This window comes from Linderina pennispora, assembly GCF_002104995.1.
Source record: "Linderina pennispora strain ATCC 12442 chromosome Unknown DL89scaffold_142, whole genome shotgun sequence".
Classification (NCBI taxonomy): domain Eukaryota; kingdom Fungi; phylum Kickxellomycota; class Kickxellomycetes; order Kickxellales; family Kickxellaceae; genus Linderina; species Linderina pennispora.
In genome coordinates, this window is record NW_024468390.1 from 1 (window position 1) to 16606 (window position 16606).

At 53.9% G+C, this 16606-nt stretch overlaps 1 protein-coding gene across 1 annotated transcript; it reads left to right on the forward strand.

Moving 5' to 3' along the window:
- Window positions 1-2455: 2455 nt before the first annotated feature.
- Window positions 2456-3551, forward strand: DL89DRAFT_262946 (uncharacterized protein; the record flags this gene model as incomplete). The annotated part of the gene is made up of 3 exons (XM_040885882.1): window positions 2456-2579; window positions 2709-3263; window positions 3343-3551. 3 exons carry the CDS (start codon window positions 2456-2458, stop codon window positions 3549-3551), a joined length of 888 nt encoding a protein of 295 aa, XP_040739107.1.
- Between the last annotated feature and the right edge of the window lie 13055 nt (window positions 3552-16606).

Sequence of the window (16606 nt, forward strand, 5' to 3'; positions counted from 1 at the left end):
CGATAACGATACACCTGTGCTGTGCTGTGGTCATAAGGGGCAAAACTACCTAGCCGCCCCATTAACTCACCGATAGGAGGTTGATGGGCAGTTGGAGCACAGAAGTGTCTTTCAACATCGCTGTCACCGTCCTTTAGCATCGACTTTAGACTGGAAAACATGCCCATGCTTAATTTGGCTTTATCGGAAAGGCGGAGAATAAGTGCTGCTGAGAAACAAAGCGGAAAGGGGGTGAACTCGTTGGGTGCAGGACCTTTTGGTTGTTGTTTAGAGTTCTCGAAGCCCTGTACTCGGCCGTGCCAAGATTCTTTATGGAAACCATGACGTCACTGCAGCCAATTTCAATGAACTAGATTGTCGGCATCTCCGGACCTACTGGCACACAACACTTTCCAACCCTCGCTATGCTATGTTTACAATCATCCATGGAAATGGGGCTAGCCGATTAATTGCACCTGTATATAATATGGCGTACATTACTCGGTCCTCATCGAGAACAGAGACAAAAAGCCAACCTGAATGCTGATATGCCCTTTCGGTGAGGGAAGAATCCCAATAATAGGCGAGGGCAGCAATACCGATAGTGGTATATCACCGTATGGTTTGATATCGCCAACTCCTACTCAGAAACCCACCACATGCGACTGGCCCATGCTCCACAATTCATTCTGCAACTACCACACGTTTGCCTCAACTTTGCCTGCATTGATAGATCCATTGACTCTGGATTGCTACCGCTTTCAGGCTGTGAGTACACGCTTACACAGGGTGGCATAGTCCACAAAAACAGGATATTTGTGCGGCCACTCTTATGTCCGTAGCAGTCCTAGAGATGATTCTGTCTTTGACACAAGTCATGAGTCTTTATTCATCTCTAGCCATGGATATCGTTGCCAATACAGCACTCGACGAGAAGCCCAATCTACACGGGTTCTCGATTCTGGAAAGCTACTAGGGCAGAAATCATGATTCGAGGTACAGTATGGCTGCAAATGACTTCATTTTCAAGGGAATACACTGGAACAAGGTTGAGCTGTCTCATGAACCAACGATAATAGGAGTAGATTCGGTTTCTACTTTATTCACAAAGCTAGCTCTACCTGTTACTCGGAACTATATCTTTTCGATAACAACATGACGTGCACACCAACCGTGGTAGAGCTGTTTACTTTCATGTAGCTAATTCTCAATGGGGCCAATCCAAGTGCAATCAACCCATGATCCATGCAGAGCGATACTCCGCTATCATGACTGAGCAAGTACTGAACTGGCGTAGACCTATTTTAGTCACACAATGGAAAAGCTGCAAATATTATTACTCCCAAGAGCATTTCAGGGGGCAGCCAATCTATGCATATCGCCTCTTGCTAACATTTCCCACCAATCCCATGCACTGTTGCGAAGAAAGCTAGAGTTGAGCTGGTTTTGAATAGTTTGTCCGAATGCCGGCATCTCCAATTTGAGTATGAGTTTGTGGAAATCAAAAAGCAGATCTATATCGTCTTTACAGTCCAAGGATTCTTATTCGGCTGACAGGGCTTGGGTGTGGTGCTATCATCTCTGAGATACGCATACTTTTATCCAGGTTCGTTCCATTGTCTTGTGTAAAAGAAAGCATACATCGAGAAAAGCATGGTCTATATTTTCAGTAAACGCCATAGCAGATTGGGCTGTGAGTAGGCAGCCTCGATGTACTATCTGCCTCCTCAACATTCTGCCCAATCGAGTTGCATTCGACATTTCCATGTGCTCATGCCAGATGCAATCGCTGATGGAGAGCCTTCTTTCTGAAGGACGGGGCTCTTTACAGCTGCATGCACACGGTGCACAGATCCTCTCCCTCGTATTCTATATTTGGCAATGTGTGAGAATCGCTTTCCAAGATGTAGGCCAGTAGGCACCAGCAAATAACATGTTAAAAACAGGATTAGTAAGGACCTTCATTTTTCTGTCCAGATAATAGTATGAGTGTATTCTTGATTGCTGACATACAGCTTCAAATGGCCTGAGGGGGTAGGTGTGGGCATACAACCTGTGGGATATATAAATGGTCCACTTTTCCACACAACCCCCCAGTATTCTTTACTCCCGTTAACACTACTCTTCTCATTAACCTACCCCAAGTCTAATCCTCAATATGAACTTCTTCAACGTCCCTGCCAGCGCCCTTCTTGCGATTGTCTTGCTTGTTGGTGTCGCTAGCGCTAACCCAGTCGAGCTTGACGAGCGTGGTCGCATCTGCTGCGGCTACTCTGGTGGCCGTTGCCTCCTCTGCGAATAAATCTATCAAAACCGTATGGGTAGATATATGGTCCATTAAATGCTCTTCTTTTTAACACTGCTTTCCTTGGGATTCACAATATATCCAGTATTTATAAAAGTATTCTTCTGCCAGGATTTTGGATTTAGCCAGCACTCTCTCTGACTCCACACCCTAGGAACGCATGTTCCCAGCATGGGTGCAGCATTCAGGCTCGCCCAGTACCTTCATATGTTGAAATCGCCGAGCTATAGTCCCTACCGTGACAGCAGTCGTGTGCTGTCTGGAGGGCTGTATATCGCAGGAGCTGTAACCCACCGTGCGAATGGCTATATGCTCACAACAAGCGCCAGGCGACAGATATCCAGGGGTTCAGTCAGATTGTCATGAGCATCAGATACCTCGCCTGGAGTAAAGTTGATGGCCTGCAACTTGACACTGTCTGCAGCAACCACCAAAAACATATACCTGGTTTTGGTGCCTCTGCCATCCAGCGTCTCTCAGTGGCTAACATTAGAAACTGCACTTTTGGCAGAAATTCACACTGCGAGGAGCAGCAGCTTTTCATTTCACTCATCTTGGATCATTTTCCATCCACGCAATCCTGAGGCACTTTCCCAGCAAAACCCAGTCCAAAACAGAGCAGCAGCACCCCATTTCCCATGTCTGAGAACATTCATAATTGGTAACCCGGTATGCCCCGGCCAGAAGGTACTCTCACTATTCCACAGCGCTCCATTAGAGCACTGCCATCTACAGCTCCTGCAAGTACTACATGAGTCTCCAGAATCTGGCGCTGCCTATTTCTGCACCTGGTTTGACGACCGGCTCGCGATTGAGGACGGCAATGCCTCCAGCACAGAAGGATCCGATAGCGAGGACAACCCAGAGTACTACACTGATAGCGGTAGCAGCCCTGACTGGAGAGTAGGGATACGCGATGGCTATGGTGTATACATGCCAGATCCAGGCAGGATACTGGCCTATTCTTTCCCCTGGATTGGTGTGTTCTCTGAAAAGGCGTAGGCTGTCGGATCTGCCTATGAGGAGAAGCAGGAGGATGGAACACGACCATGCACCAGGTGTTTCATGGCCTGCGCCAGAAACAGCAGACACCCAGCCAGCCAGCAGCATATTGGAGCAGCCTGATATTGGGACTGGAGGAGATGGTGCAAGGGAGACAATCATTGAGACTGTTCAGCAACTGCCAGGTATTCGCAAGGCTTCTGTAGTCGACGAGTATGTACCAGCGGTCCAGAAGGACATCAGTCTCTTAGGGGCTGCCTATTGAGGTAGGTATTTTCCAAAAGCAGATGTATAGTCAGCGCACGTGTATCCTCCTACACTCACGTCGACATGTCTATTGGTGAGCAAAAAGGCTGGAGATGTTAGATACCGCTTGTAAGCGCAACTGCCATGCAATTGACGAGCAGTGTGTGTCCAGATCTAAATGGCAGACAACCAAACAGGCAATCCACTGCAAATTGATGAGGTGACTGGAGAGAAAGGCAAAAGTCATGACAGGATCCACGAAGGCACGACCTAGATTTGGATATGAGCAACGGTAGCTTGGTGTAAGGTAGCAAGACCGCTGCATACAGTATAAGGGAGCAATAGGTAGAGAGATCATCGTCATCAAGGTGGGGACTGGAGGGAATCCAGTGATGGCGTCGTTCCCAGACTGAACACTGTATTTTAAAGAGGTTTCACGGTAAATGCACAGCTGTGCATATTTATTGAGTGTGGAGTTTAATGAGACTGATGCCTTTTACACATTAGAGTACTTGCTCAAGGAATACTCGACCAAGTACAATGAATTGTTCTTCTAACGTATCCCCAAAGGCATTTTAGGCTAGGATATGAGGATCAGCTCGAATGGGTGAGCTAAACAAGAAAAAAAGAGATATCTCGCATACAGACACTTTTTTTTGGTGCTCTACATTAATGATACCATATATTAGATCTAAGACCCTGAATGTGCCCTGGAGTGTTTACATATTCACATGACGTACACTACAGACATCACTCTTGTATTGTCTAAAGCGCTCTTTAGTTTTTATATTGATACTGGTTTATTTTATACTCTTAGCCATCCAATAGCCCAGGAATTTATTCTCTTATAATGGAAACATATTGTTGATATCTTCAGAGAGGGGATAATAAAATATATCTGAACAAGATAGACGCTGAAGTAACGTCTAATAGAATCGGGTTTGTATTTCGTAATCCTTATCTCAGGAGCAATAGTATAACATCCAGAGAAGTCCCTTGCGTATAGTTTTCTCACAAACACTCTCAAACTGGGCACCTTAGATCTGATACAAGCCAGCTTCTGTACACGATGCATCTCCATACCAGTCATCAAATTACTTTTGTCGCCACTAACAAAACACAGGGTTATGTTAAGATCGGGGAGACTGATTCCTCATGCTAATTGTGCCAATAATTATATAGTCGGATATTCCTACGGCCCACCAGAAACTAAAGAGAATCAATCGCTTAGCAGAAACTTGGGGTAAATGAGCTATCACCATGAGTGTCATTTTATATTGGTAGGTATGGAATGCTCGACTATCTGCTTCCTTATTTGCCCTCACTAGGGGAATTTTGTGTACCGTATATTGGATTCTATGCCCTCGAGGAATATTTAAAGAACCACAAAAGGAATGAGGAGGTTTGCTAATTTTATGTAAATGACGATAAAATTGAGTAATCTTAAACCAAATACATTTTGTAATATTGTTGTGTTTGTTGAATGTGTGGGATTTTAAAAGTTATATTTAATACTGAAGAAAAGAGAGAGAAGGGAATAGGCGAGTTGTGCAGGGGAGTTTTCAATACGGCCGTCTGTGCAACTTATCAGAGGCTACTCTACCTCCATATTGTAGGCTGTAGCGGGGCTCTCTTTGGCGCCTGGATTGCTGTCACCTGATTCGGCTGACATGTCGACGTCAGGGACAGCCGCAGCGGGCGCGCAACAATATGTCTATGCCGTTTTGGTCACTATGTTTTCGTGCCTGGGAACTGTGTCACGCCATAGCTGCATTGGTGTCTTAGCTGAGAACATAGGTGGAAAATCAAGCCCACTAGTATCGGCTCATCTTTGTTGACACAGCACATAGTCTACTAGAAGCAGCTTCTGCTCTACCATGGCAGCAATGTAGCTGTCCTCGTAAATAAATGTGGTAGGCTATTTGTCTGAGGAAACATAAAAGGTGCCAAACATCGAGTGCATCAGACTCCGAGATCCTCCCAACACAAGAATGGCTGGCAGATGCACTTGCCCCACCTAAAAAGAAGCACAGACATTCTTCCGCCGCCCTGTACTACACAAAGAGACCCAGATCTCAATGGGCACTGCAGACCACACCCGTGCTCCATTGTACTACAAAGCAACTCTTGCTATTATTTCACGATAAGCACTGTTTAACCATAGTACGGATTCTGCTGTCCTTGCTGCGCCATATACGCGTTCAACGCGCTGGAGTCGGCCTGCACGCCCAGCTGGTCTTGGCCCAACTCGGCCTGATCAGGGGCTGGCTGCGACGACTCCTTCGACCCGCCGTCCTTCTCGACCTTGACAGACTCCCTATATTTGACCAAGTACAGCTTCAGGGCCTCGGCGTAGTTTTCAAACCCCAGCGACTGCATCGCCCACAGAATGTCTTCGCCGTTGATGGTTTTCCGCTTCTCCTGCTGGCACCGGTCGCTGGCCTCGCTCGTAATGAAGGAAATAAATTCAGACACGCACTCCTGCACAGTCTCCTTTGCCTCCTTGGCTATCTTTGCGTTGTCTGGCAGGGACCGCTTCATGATCCGTGCCACGTTGGCGATAGGCAGGTAGCGGTCCTGCTCCTTTAGGTCCTCGTATTCCTCGGCGTGCTGGTCAGACATTTTTAGGAGAAACGTGTAATAAATTGCGAAATTACAAAAAGAGAGGAAAAATAAGCGTGAATGACGCGCCTTTGCCAACCCTGCTCCGCGTGTGCGCGATTCTGACAGCCCTTGATTTCCAGCCCAGCGCAATCACACAGGAGATCAGATTAGCGGCGATTTTCGTGTATTTCTAAATTTGGTATTTCTTGGCGACTATGCTGCAATATGCGAGGCAGGTGCTTGCTTTGCATGCTAGCTGAGGATCTGCTCCTGGAGTGACTGCAGGCTTTCCCACTACAGATGGCGTGGTTCGGCTCATTTCGGCTGTCCTTTGCTCCGAGCGCCGCTGAGAGAGCGACACAATTCTGCCGAAGCCAGCCTACTGCATATATTTTTGGGCAAATTGCTGATAAGCAGCAGCACAGTAAAAGGGGTGGGGCGATCATAAATCGTGCAGTGCCTGCTCGCAAGCCATCTTTCTGCTCTGCCGGTATTGGTCAGCTTAGAGGATGACAAGGGAGAGGAGCAATTTCGAACATCTGAAACTGCAGCATCAATCAGACCATGTGCCAAGAGCAATTACGTGGTGCATACAAAAGGCTTTGTTTGCTTGAGAATGGGGCAATTATTAAAAGCGAGCGACGAAATATAAAAAACGCAGGAATAAACGGCATGAAAAAGATTAGAAGAATCGCTAAGGGAGAGACGGAGAGGTGGTGGTGGAGATGCTCTAACTGGAATAAGGGATGGGGAAATAACGCAGTAATAAATAACGCAATGGTATGATGCTTTTACATGTACATTGAGGCCGCGTGCGAGTCGGCATCCTCGTCGGACTCGTCCTCGTCCATGTCGTGTTGCTCCTCGGCCACCCGATCGAGTGCGGCGTATGCAGGATCGATCATGATGGAGGGGATTTCAGGCGGCGGCGCGGCACAGCCCTTGAGGTGCGGGTTGTTGGGTCGCGGCGTGCGCTTTGGACGCAGCGTGTCCAGCAGCTTGAACAGCTTGGTGTATGTGGGCGTGCGCCATTCGAGGGTGCCCACTTTGACCTCGCCATCGTCGTCAGTGTGCTCGGGGCTCATGGCGCTCGGCACAAAGGCCAGATTCGGGTCGAACTCGTTTGGCAGGAACGGGTATTGCGTGCGGTCAAAGACCTTGCGTCGCCCGGCCGCCTTCTTGATTCGTCTAGCGCGGCGACGGTCGCGCTGCTGCTTGAGCAGAGCCTTGTCCTCGGTGGTCCGGTGCTTGGCTTTCAGCGAGCTAAAATACACGCTGAGCCCGTGCTCGATGCGTTCGACGGTGCCGCCATGGGCGTTGTAGAAGGCGTGGACAATCTGCTGCGTCACCTGTGCATTGCGCGGCGACTTGAACGACTGCTGGTAATCCCACTGCGTGTTGCCCGGCGACATAAAGTGCTGGTCGACGAAAGCGCGAATGTTTGCCTGGAACCGATTCTTTTCGAGCTTGAGCTGCGAGTAGCTTTGCTGTCCGGGCGGCGACAGCTTGGAGGACCCGGGCGTCGCGCTGCGCTGGTGCAGCATGTGGTGCGTCATCGAGGCTGGGGCCGACGACGGTGGCGCATGCGCCAGACCGCCGGGTGGGCCGTGTGGGGACATCATGGAGGCGGGGATCTGGCGACCCATGGCGAGCGACGGCTTGGACGTTGCCCCGCTGGTGTCGGGTCCGTGGGCGTGTCCTGGGGCGGAGGGCGGGCCTAGCATCGGCTGCTTCTGGGACAGCATTGCAGCCGACGCGCTGTTGGGCGCCTGGGAGGGGTGAACTGGCGATTGGCGGATTGGCGGTAAAGAGATGGATTGCTGCTGTTGCTGTTGCTGATGTTGCTGATGTTGCTGATGTTGTTGCTGTTGGGTCTGGTGTGGCGGCGCCGACGATGGCGGCGGGTGATAAGGGAACCGGGACTGGTACTGCTGCAGCGGCGGCGGCTTGCTGTGCTTTGGATGCGGCGGCGAGTGCGGGCGCGCCGACATGGGCATCTGCGGGGCCATGTACTTTGCCGGCTGGTGGAACGTGGTCTGCGGGCCGGCGGATCGCATGAGGCTGGGTGTCGAGAACCCTGGATTCCGTGCCAGCGCTGCAGGCGGTGGAAGCGAAATCGACATGGATTGTTGCGTGGGTGGCGGTGGCGTGTTATAGAAGCTGGTAGCAGGGTTTCCAGTGGCTGGACGATGATAATCGCGTGGGGATTGTTGCTGGGCACCGCCATGCTGGAGACGCGGCGACGCTGAGGGAGACCGCGCCTGCTGACTTGCTGGCGCGCTTGACTGTGCTGAGGAGTGCGGAAGCGCGGACAGGGGTGGCAGCGAATGATCGTGGGAGTCGCGCGGCGCGACAATGCTGGCCAGAGAATGGCCACTACGCCCCGTACCCAGCGATGCCAGCACCGTATCCATCGAACTCTGCAGCCGGCTCACGTCAGCTGCGAGCCGCTCCTGCGAGACCACTATTTGTTCGAGCAGACTCAGAATCCGCGGATGCAATGATGGGTCCTGCGCCTGCTGCTCGCTGAGCGTGTCCACCTCCATTTCGTGCGTGGTCATGACGCCCGTGCTGGGTGTTCGCTGCGGTGCCGAGGGGCGGACGGGGGCGGAGATGGGTGAGGGCGGCGACGATGAACCATCGGTCCGTGGCCGCTTACTGCCGTCCAGGGGCGACATGCGATTCAAGAATTATATGGGCCGTATGTGCTGCTGAGACCGTCCGCTGCAGAACTCGGTGTGTGGGGCGTGTACGGTGCGAGCGACGAAATAAGAAATGGAGCAAAATAATAGGCTGGCTAAATAGGACGCTTTTGGCCAGAGGGAATAAAAAAAGCCCCCACTGAACGGATAGAGTGCCGTAAAATAAAAAGGAACGAAAATGAGAAAAACTACAGGGGTGGAAGAGAGAAGAGGGCGTGTATTAATATAATGGAGGAACCAGTCATGTATAAACGCGTTCCACGACGAGAAAATGGCCCAGCAACTGATGGATTGTTGTAGAGCAAAAGGAAAAAGGCCCAAAGTGCATAAATTGTAATGGCGAGCACAGTCAAAAGCAAGAAGCTATGCAGAAGGAGGATGCAAAAAGCTGGAGTACCTTTTTTTAATTAGGTTCAAGAGCAGCAAAAAGGATAGGAGAAAAAGCCTGTCAAGGAAATCTTTTTTGCTTTCCTTCCAGCGCGAGGCAGAACCACAAGACTTTATCTCCCTGATGTTCGGAGACACATGCACAGGCCCAGTGACTGAGCAAAAGGGAAAGGTGAGTGAATAAGGAGAAAACGCGAGTGGGGAAAAAAGTGGAGGGAAGAGTGGTTATATAATAATCAGAAAGGTGCAGACGCGTACAGCCGGTAGAATACTGCGCTGGTAGCATATAAGAAATCGATGCAGAAATAAAGAGAAGGGGGAGAACAAAGTATAAAAGCAAAAAGGCAAAGAGAAAAAGACCTGTATTTGTTTGCCTCCAGTGCTGGAAAAATTTTCTGCGTGCGCGTAAACAAATCCCTCTGCTCCAATTGAAAGAATATCGAAGTGGGATTCTTGAAAACCGCCCGGGGGGTAGCGGGGCAGAAGGGCGAACGCGTAAGAGCAGGAGTATTCGGCGAAAAAGCGGATGGCCAGGTTTTCCTATTGCATCAAGGCGAGCACAAGGCGACGTTTGCGAGCGAGGGGGGTGATCAGCGCCTCCCCCCACCATCTTACGCACGAAATGGCTTGAATGCGGCTTGCCTTAAAGTTGCAAAATGGCAATCCCCTGTGCGTTTTTCGCTCTACACGCAATTGGCTAACCGATCGATTTTCCACTATGCCTCCAGACACGATACAGTGCGAAATGCGCGGACATAATAATGCAGACCACAAACCGCGGGCTGTGGCGCTGAGCTTCGCTGATTGCCCCCCAATCGTGCTTTCATGCGACCATCCGATTCTTAAAATGATTTAGGAAGTGTCAACCAAGGAAAGTCCTTTTGGCCGCGGGGCCATGCGCGTGGATTGGCTGGCTGGCGGGCGGGCGGGGCACGCAACTCCAAGGATAGCATGCAGCGTGCGGGTCCAGCCAATGGGCCGCTGTCCGTGCGCGAGGCGGGGGAATCCATCCTGCTCGCCACGCCGCAAAAATGACCTCCAGCGTGCCGGCCGTCTCGCGCTGGTGCCGGCCAGTAGCTGCCCCTGCTGATAAACTAATATCCCGAGGTAGCGCCAAAAGGGGAGGGGCCAAAAAAGCCCCGGCGGTAATGCTGTGCCTCCCCTTGCAGCCTGCAGCCAAAAAGCATGGTGTGCACCAATTGGATCCTGGCACAACGCCAGCGGCGATGGTTACCCGGAATGGTCAAGCGGACCGGGTGCTGCTATTTGCATCGTTGCCAGGCGACAGTGAGTCAGCCCTCGACAGTGGGGGAACCTGGGTGGAGGAATCCGAGTGGAGGCGCCAGCGGACCATGTGCACTGACACGATTGCGATGTCCAGTGGGCGTGGGACGCTTTCTTTCTCTGCCCATGCTCGTCTGGCCATTTTAAGAGCGCGGGACTGTGCTAGGTGATCTCTTAGTAGGATTACAAACTGTCTTTTTTTATTTTTTTGGAGACCGGGCAATTCTTTTAGGGCACGTATCCGATCGCTCGCAAGCCCAAACCCTACAGCTCGGAATTAGCTCAGCTGCATCATGCAAGTGGGTACGTCGCTAGCTGCGCAGCCATCGGTTCGCCTCTCCTTTTTCCTTGAGCAGCGGTGCACCTTGTTTTCCCTTCAGAATTCGATGCAGAGCAGGTGGTGGTGGCCCAATAGGCAGCCAGCGAATCTGCGAGTGGGTCGCCTCGCTGCTCCACGCCTTTGTGGGCCCATCCGCTGCTGCAATTGTTTTTCATCATAAAAGAGATATGGAGGGCAGGGAATACCTTGTCCACAACTTTCAGACCTGGAGGGATACACCGCCAGTAGTATCTCCTAAGGATACCCGAGCACAAAGCAGCTCTCCCCCCTCAAGGGCACCTGTGCGTGTTCCCCTGCTCTTGACAGTCTTTCTGGCAGGCTGTTTGACGTGTCTTGGCACTCAAAAAGAAAAAAGCCCTGCTCGGCTGCCTATAGGCTCGACAGATTTCGTATCTATTGCGGCATTTGTCCACAACATCCCTTTTTTCGCCCTCTCGTCTTCCCTTATTTCTATACACTTGCTGAATGGCCCACCCCCTTTGAATTTTCATTTTTCTCCTTCTCAAGCATGGCGTATAGTCACGACAGCGACCGGACAAACACCCCGTCCGAGCACGAGCACATTCCAAGCCAGGGGCAATCTGCACTCGAGCATGCTTCCAAGCTCGCACATATCCTCGACAACAGCAGCAACAACAGTAGCAGAGACCGGTCGCTAGCCGCGGCCCGGTCAGAGTCCCCGCAGGCAGGCATGCAGGCGTACCACCGCTCAGCACGGGAGCCGAACGGCTCGCCAGCAATTAACAGCCGGCCAAAATCCTCGCTCAGCAACGACGGCTCGGGGCGGCGGGCGTCGCCGGACGCAGGCCAGGCGGGCGGGCAGACAGCCCAGCGGCAGGCGGGCGACGTGCCGCCGGGGCTGCGGTACTCGCACAGCGAGGCGATATACGAGCGGTCGGGGCACAGCGACGAGGGCAAGGCCGGGTACGCGCTGTGGCTGCCATGGGAGGAATCGGCGCTGATCGACTGGCTGTACGAGCCCAGCAACCGGCGGCTGTTCAACGAGCCGCGACGCAAGAAGGACTGCCACGAGCGCATCATCCGCGACGTGCTGCCGAGCAAAACAAGCCGCGCTATCGAGGGCAAGATCCGCACGCTTGAGAAGCGCTACCAGCGGGCCGAGGCCGAGACACACCGGCCCGACTTTTCCACCAAGCACCAGGGCAAGCGCGCCGACGAGGTGGCCGAGGCATTATGCACAAACTACTTCAAGCTGCATGCCATCTTCAATCCCGCGGCACGCCAGGCCCCATGGCACAAGGATGGGCCCGGCGCCCGCTCGCCCAGCCTGGCCAGCACGTCGCTCAGCGTGCCACGCGCGTCGCCGCCGCGGATAGCCAGCGCCGAGTCGATGCCCCATGGGCAGCAGCTGGTCCGCAAGATCGCCCCCAAGCGCGGGCTCGACGACGACGACGCGCCCACCATGCTGGGCGGCAAGCGCAGCCGCACCTTCCCCACCATGGCGCTGGTCAACGGCCGCTCGCCCGCCCAGTTCCTGCCTGCAAAGGCGCCGCTGCAGGCCAAGCAGCCGCAGCGCTCGCCGCTGCCCCTGCGGCTGCAGCAGCAGCTCGCCCCGCCGCGCCTATACGATCCGCTGGGCGAAATGCCTGCCCGTCCAGCCACGGCCACCTCGGCCACAATGCCCATCCCTGTCGTGTCTGCCCCACAGCCCACCACGGCGCCGCTCGGCGGGTCCATGCGCCAAGCCGCCCGCGACGACGAGGCGCCGCCCGCCCCGCGTGAGGAAATCGAATGGCTCCAGCTCAACCTCCGGCGCGAGGAGCTGGCCTTCCGGAAGCAGGCGCTGGAGCAGGAGCGTGTGCTGGAGGCCCAGCGCGTCCGGCTCGAGGAGCGGCGGCTAGAAATGCAGGCCCGCGAGGCTGACCTCGAGAGCCAGCGGCTCCTGGTGCAGCAGAAGCAGATGGACGTGCAGGTCGAGACACTCAAGGGCCTCACCAGCATGCTACACCAGACTGTCGCTAGCTTGCATGATGTGCTACGTGATCTCGCCCGACCCGGCCAATGACTTCGTTTTAGAATCTGCCAACTGTACCTTCCATGAATAGCTCTCCTCCCCTCCGCTCCCTCCCCTGTTCCCACACTAATTCCATATCGCTAGCTTATTGGCACAAATCAATGTTTGCTTTTCAGGCCTTCGAGAAAATCAACCGACCGAGGATTCGCTGTATTTTGGTTATCCTTCGTATCTAAATTTGGCATGTCTCCTCCGCACTCCACCCCCACACCCCGCTGCGAATCATGTGTTATTATTGTTACGGGAGGCCGCTAAATGAAAAACAACTCGCTGCTCAGTGGTGGTAGTGGGGGTAGTGGTCAGCAGCATCCAGATCCCGCCTCCCCAGCCACGCCTCCTTCACCGCCGCCGTCTCCTGCCGGACGCGATCGCTGTGCACCAGCGCCGTGATGGCCTGCAGGTCCAGCCCCAGCATCTCCGCAATGAAATTCCCAATGTCGGTGTTCTCGTGGTTCCCCGCCAGCAGATGCGCATCCCTGCCGTACGCATACAGGTTGACGTCCACCGCGCTGTGCCCATGCGTCGACCATCCGAGCTGGGCGCGAGTCGACTCGGCGTCGCTCAGCAGCTGCCGCAGCCGCACCGACTCGGTCTCCTTGGCAACCGCCGAGATTTCGTCGTGCGTCGCGTCGGAAATCCCCATCCACTTGGGGAACACCGTGTCGCGCACAAACGCGTACTTGTCGCTGTCCTTGGTGCCCAGCGCCAGGATCTGCGGCGCAATGTACTCGATCGAGTGCTTGACCGGCTCCAGCGCATGCGGATTCCACAGGTACTCGGGGTACTCGGCCGTCAGCTGCTTGGCCACCGAGAAGCCGCCAGTCTCGTGGTCCGACACGCTAACCATCACCGTGTCGGGGTTCTCGTCAACAAACTTGCGCACCACGGCAATGGCATCCCAGTACGCGATGATGTCGCGCACATGCGCTGCCGGGTCGTTCGTGTGCGCTGCCATGTCGATGCGGCTGCCCTCAATCATCAGGAAGAACCCAGAGTCGCTGTCCTTGGTTGCCGACTTCAGGATCCGCAGCGCCTTGTCCGACATGTCCGCCAGTGACGGCTGCTCCTCAGGCTTCCGGTCAATGTCATAGTCCATGTGCGACAGCGCAAACGAGCCCAGCACCGGCAGCACTTCCTTGGTGGTCTCCAGCTGGTCAAACGCCTTGCGGTCCTTCAGCACCCGGAACCCAGCCTGCTTCGCCTCGCTCCACAAGTCGCGGTTGTCCATCCGGCAGCTGTCGTTGCCGGCGCTCTGCGGCAAAAAGTGGCACCGCCCGCCGCCAAACATCAGGTCCACCACGGATCCCAGCGAGTAGTTGCCAATCTGGTACTCGGCAATCAAATCTTCCATGTCGCGATGCAGCACATGCGACGAGAACGCCGCCGGCGTCGCATGCGTAATCCGGCTCGTCGCCACCAGCCCCGTAAGCATCTTGCGCTGCAGCTTCGCTGCCTCCAGCACTGTGCCGCACGGCGACTCGCTGTCCATCACGCCAATAGCGCCGTTGTACGACTTGTGACCACACGAAAACGCCGTTGCGCCTGCTGCAGAGTCCGTTACCAGCGAGCTGCTCGACCGCGTGCGCGACGAGCCCACAAGGATCTCGTCCAGCGGGCTCTGGAACCCGACCGGCAGCTTGTGCGTCTGCTGCCAAAAGTTGCGTGCCATTGTCTCAGACGCTGGCCCAAACCCGTCGCTAATCATCAGAATCACATTGCGCTTCTTGGACCGCCGCATCCAGCTGATGCCGTCGAAATACAGCCACACCATGCCAAACATCGAGACCGTCACTAGCGCAACCACTGTGACCCAGAAGCCCTTGCCCTATACCCAATACGCTTGGACAAGTGAGTTTAAATGTGTCTTACAAACAGTTACACCTTGTCTAGTCCCTTCCGCTCTCCCAAAAAATAAGCCACTGGCTGGCTGAAATTTGACGCCTTACCTTTCTCAAACGCCGGCGGGCGCCCAGACTCGCGCCGTAATAAAGCGTGTCGTTATCTGACACTTCCATCGCACCCGGGTGCGTTCCAGAGCCAAGGAACTCGTCGTGGTCCTCAAAGTCGCTCATCTCGCCTGCCTCCTGCCGCACCAGACTATGGCGCCCTTCGTGACTGTCAGAACTGGCCCGTGTGGGCACCGCCGCATAGGGAATCTGTCCCTGGGACCTGGGTTTCTCGGGAAGACGAGGTGCCATGGCGAGCGAAAAAAAAAAAGGGGTCTGAAATTAGGGAAAAACGTCTGGCGAGCTGTAAAGAAAAAAGTTTGTTCAAAAGGGAATTGCAAAAGTCAAAAACAAATGTAAAAAAAGGGAGGAATATAAAGGCGAAGGGGAAAGAGAAGAGGTGTGGTTAAGGAGTAAAGCAGAGCGAAGGAGTCTTGGAGAGCCGGAGCGAAGAAAAGGCGAGGGCTTCAGGATGTCCGCACAGCCGTTGCTGCGCTACAGCCAAAGGCCGTTATCGCACGTGTGCCGAAAAGCCGCACTATCTATTCCATCAGCTGACTGATAGGCAACAATCTGCTTTGTGGAAAACAAAAGTTGCTAATATCCTTCGCCTCACAAACACCGGCGGCGGCTTTACTGTCTTGTGTCATTTGGGCAGAGTGCGGATTCCCTAGCGCAGTTTTTTGTTTTGTTTTGGTCACTTATTCAATGTTTTAAACACAAATGCAGGCTGCGCCTCACTGCCGCGCCAGCAGCTCCTTGACCATCTGCTTTGTCTGTCTGGTATCCAAAAACTCTGAATTCCGGATCGCATTGGTTACCAGGATCGTGGCCGCCGGCGTCTCCGCATGCACCCACACCCTTCCATTCAACCCCACCGCTGCCTCAAACGGCACCTCGTCGCCCAGCGCATTGAGCACGGGCGCCTGCGCATCCATCAGCCGCCTCGCCAGCCCCAGCGAACACTGGAACACAAAGCCGCTGCTCAGCTCGCCATACCCCTCGGCCTTGCCCGTGTTCGAGTTGTAGCACTCAATCTCCGGGTCCATCACCGGGTTCGCCACCACTACGCGACCATAGACAACCGTTCCGACGGCCAGGTTCGGCTTGTTGCGCTTGGTCGCGCCCTCAAACGCCAAAAGCGGGAGAAGCGCGTCGTGCGCCGATCCAATGTCCACCCGGTAGCCTTCGCCGTGCCGGGCCGTGACCACACCAACAACGGGCTCGCCTTCAGCCGGCACATATCGCCGCTTGTTGCTGACGACCCAGTGCTGGTGCGTCTCGGGGTTGCTGTGGAGGACGCCGGCCGAGATCGAAGTGGCCGAGTCGTTGATTTGCGTCAGCCCCGGACCCAGGCGCACGACCGAGTCGTCACCGTCGCCGGTCTCCATGTGTATCGTTGTGTCGATGATATCGCCGGGGATAACCACCTTTGCGTCCGCCATGCTGATATGTGTTAAAAAAGGGGGATTGGGAACAAGTGCTAAGGCGAAGGCAACGCGTCTGTAAGCGCTTGCAGAAATACCCTGTGCAAGAACAAAAAAAATTCTGGGACATGGATGCGGTGTTGATCCGGTGATTAATAGTGCAGATTCACGCAACGGGAAGGCACATGGGTAGGAATAGGCGCCGAAAACGAGGAACGGCGGAGCATGTGAATGAAGTGTCCGCTCCGTCTGTTCCGTGCCCAGATACAAAACCGACACACAAACCGCTCTTTGCTGTTTTGCTGCATTCCAGCTCCTCAGCCTCAATTACTCTTTCTCCACCCCTCTT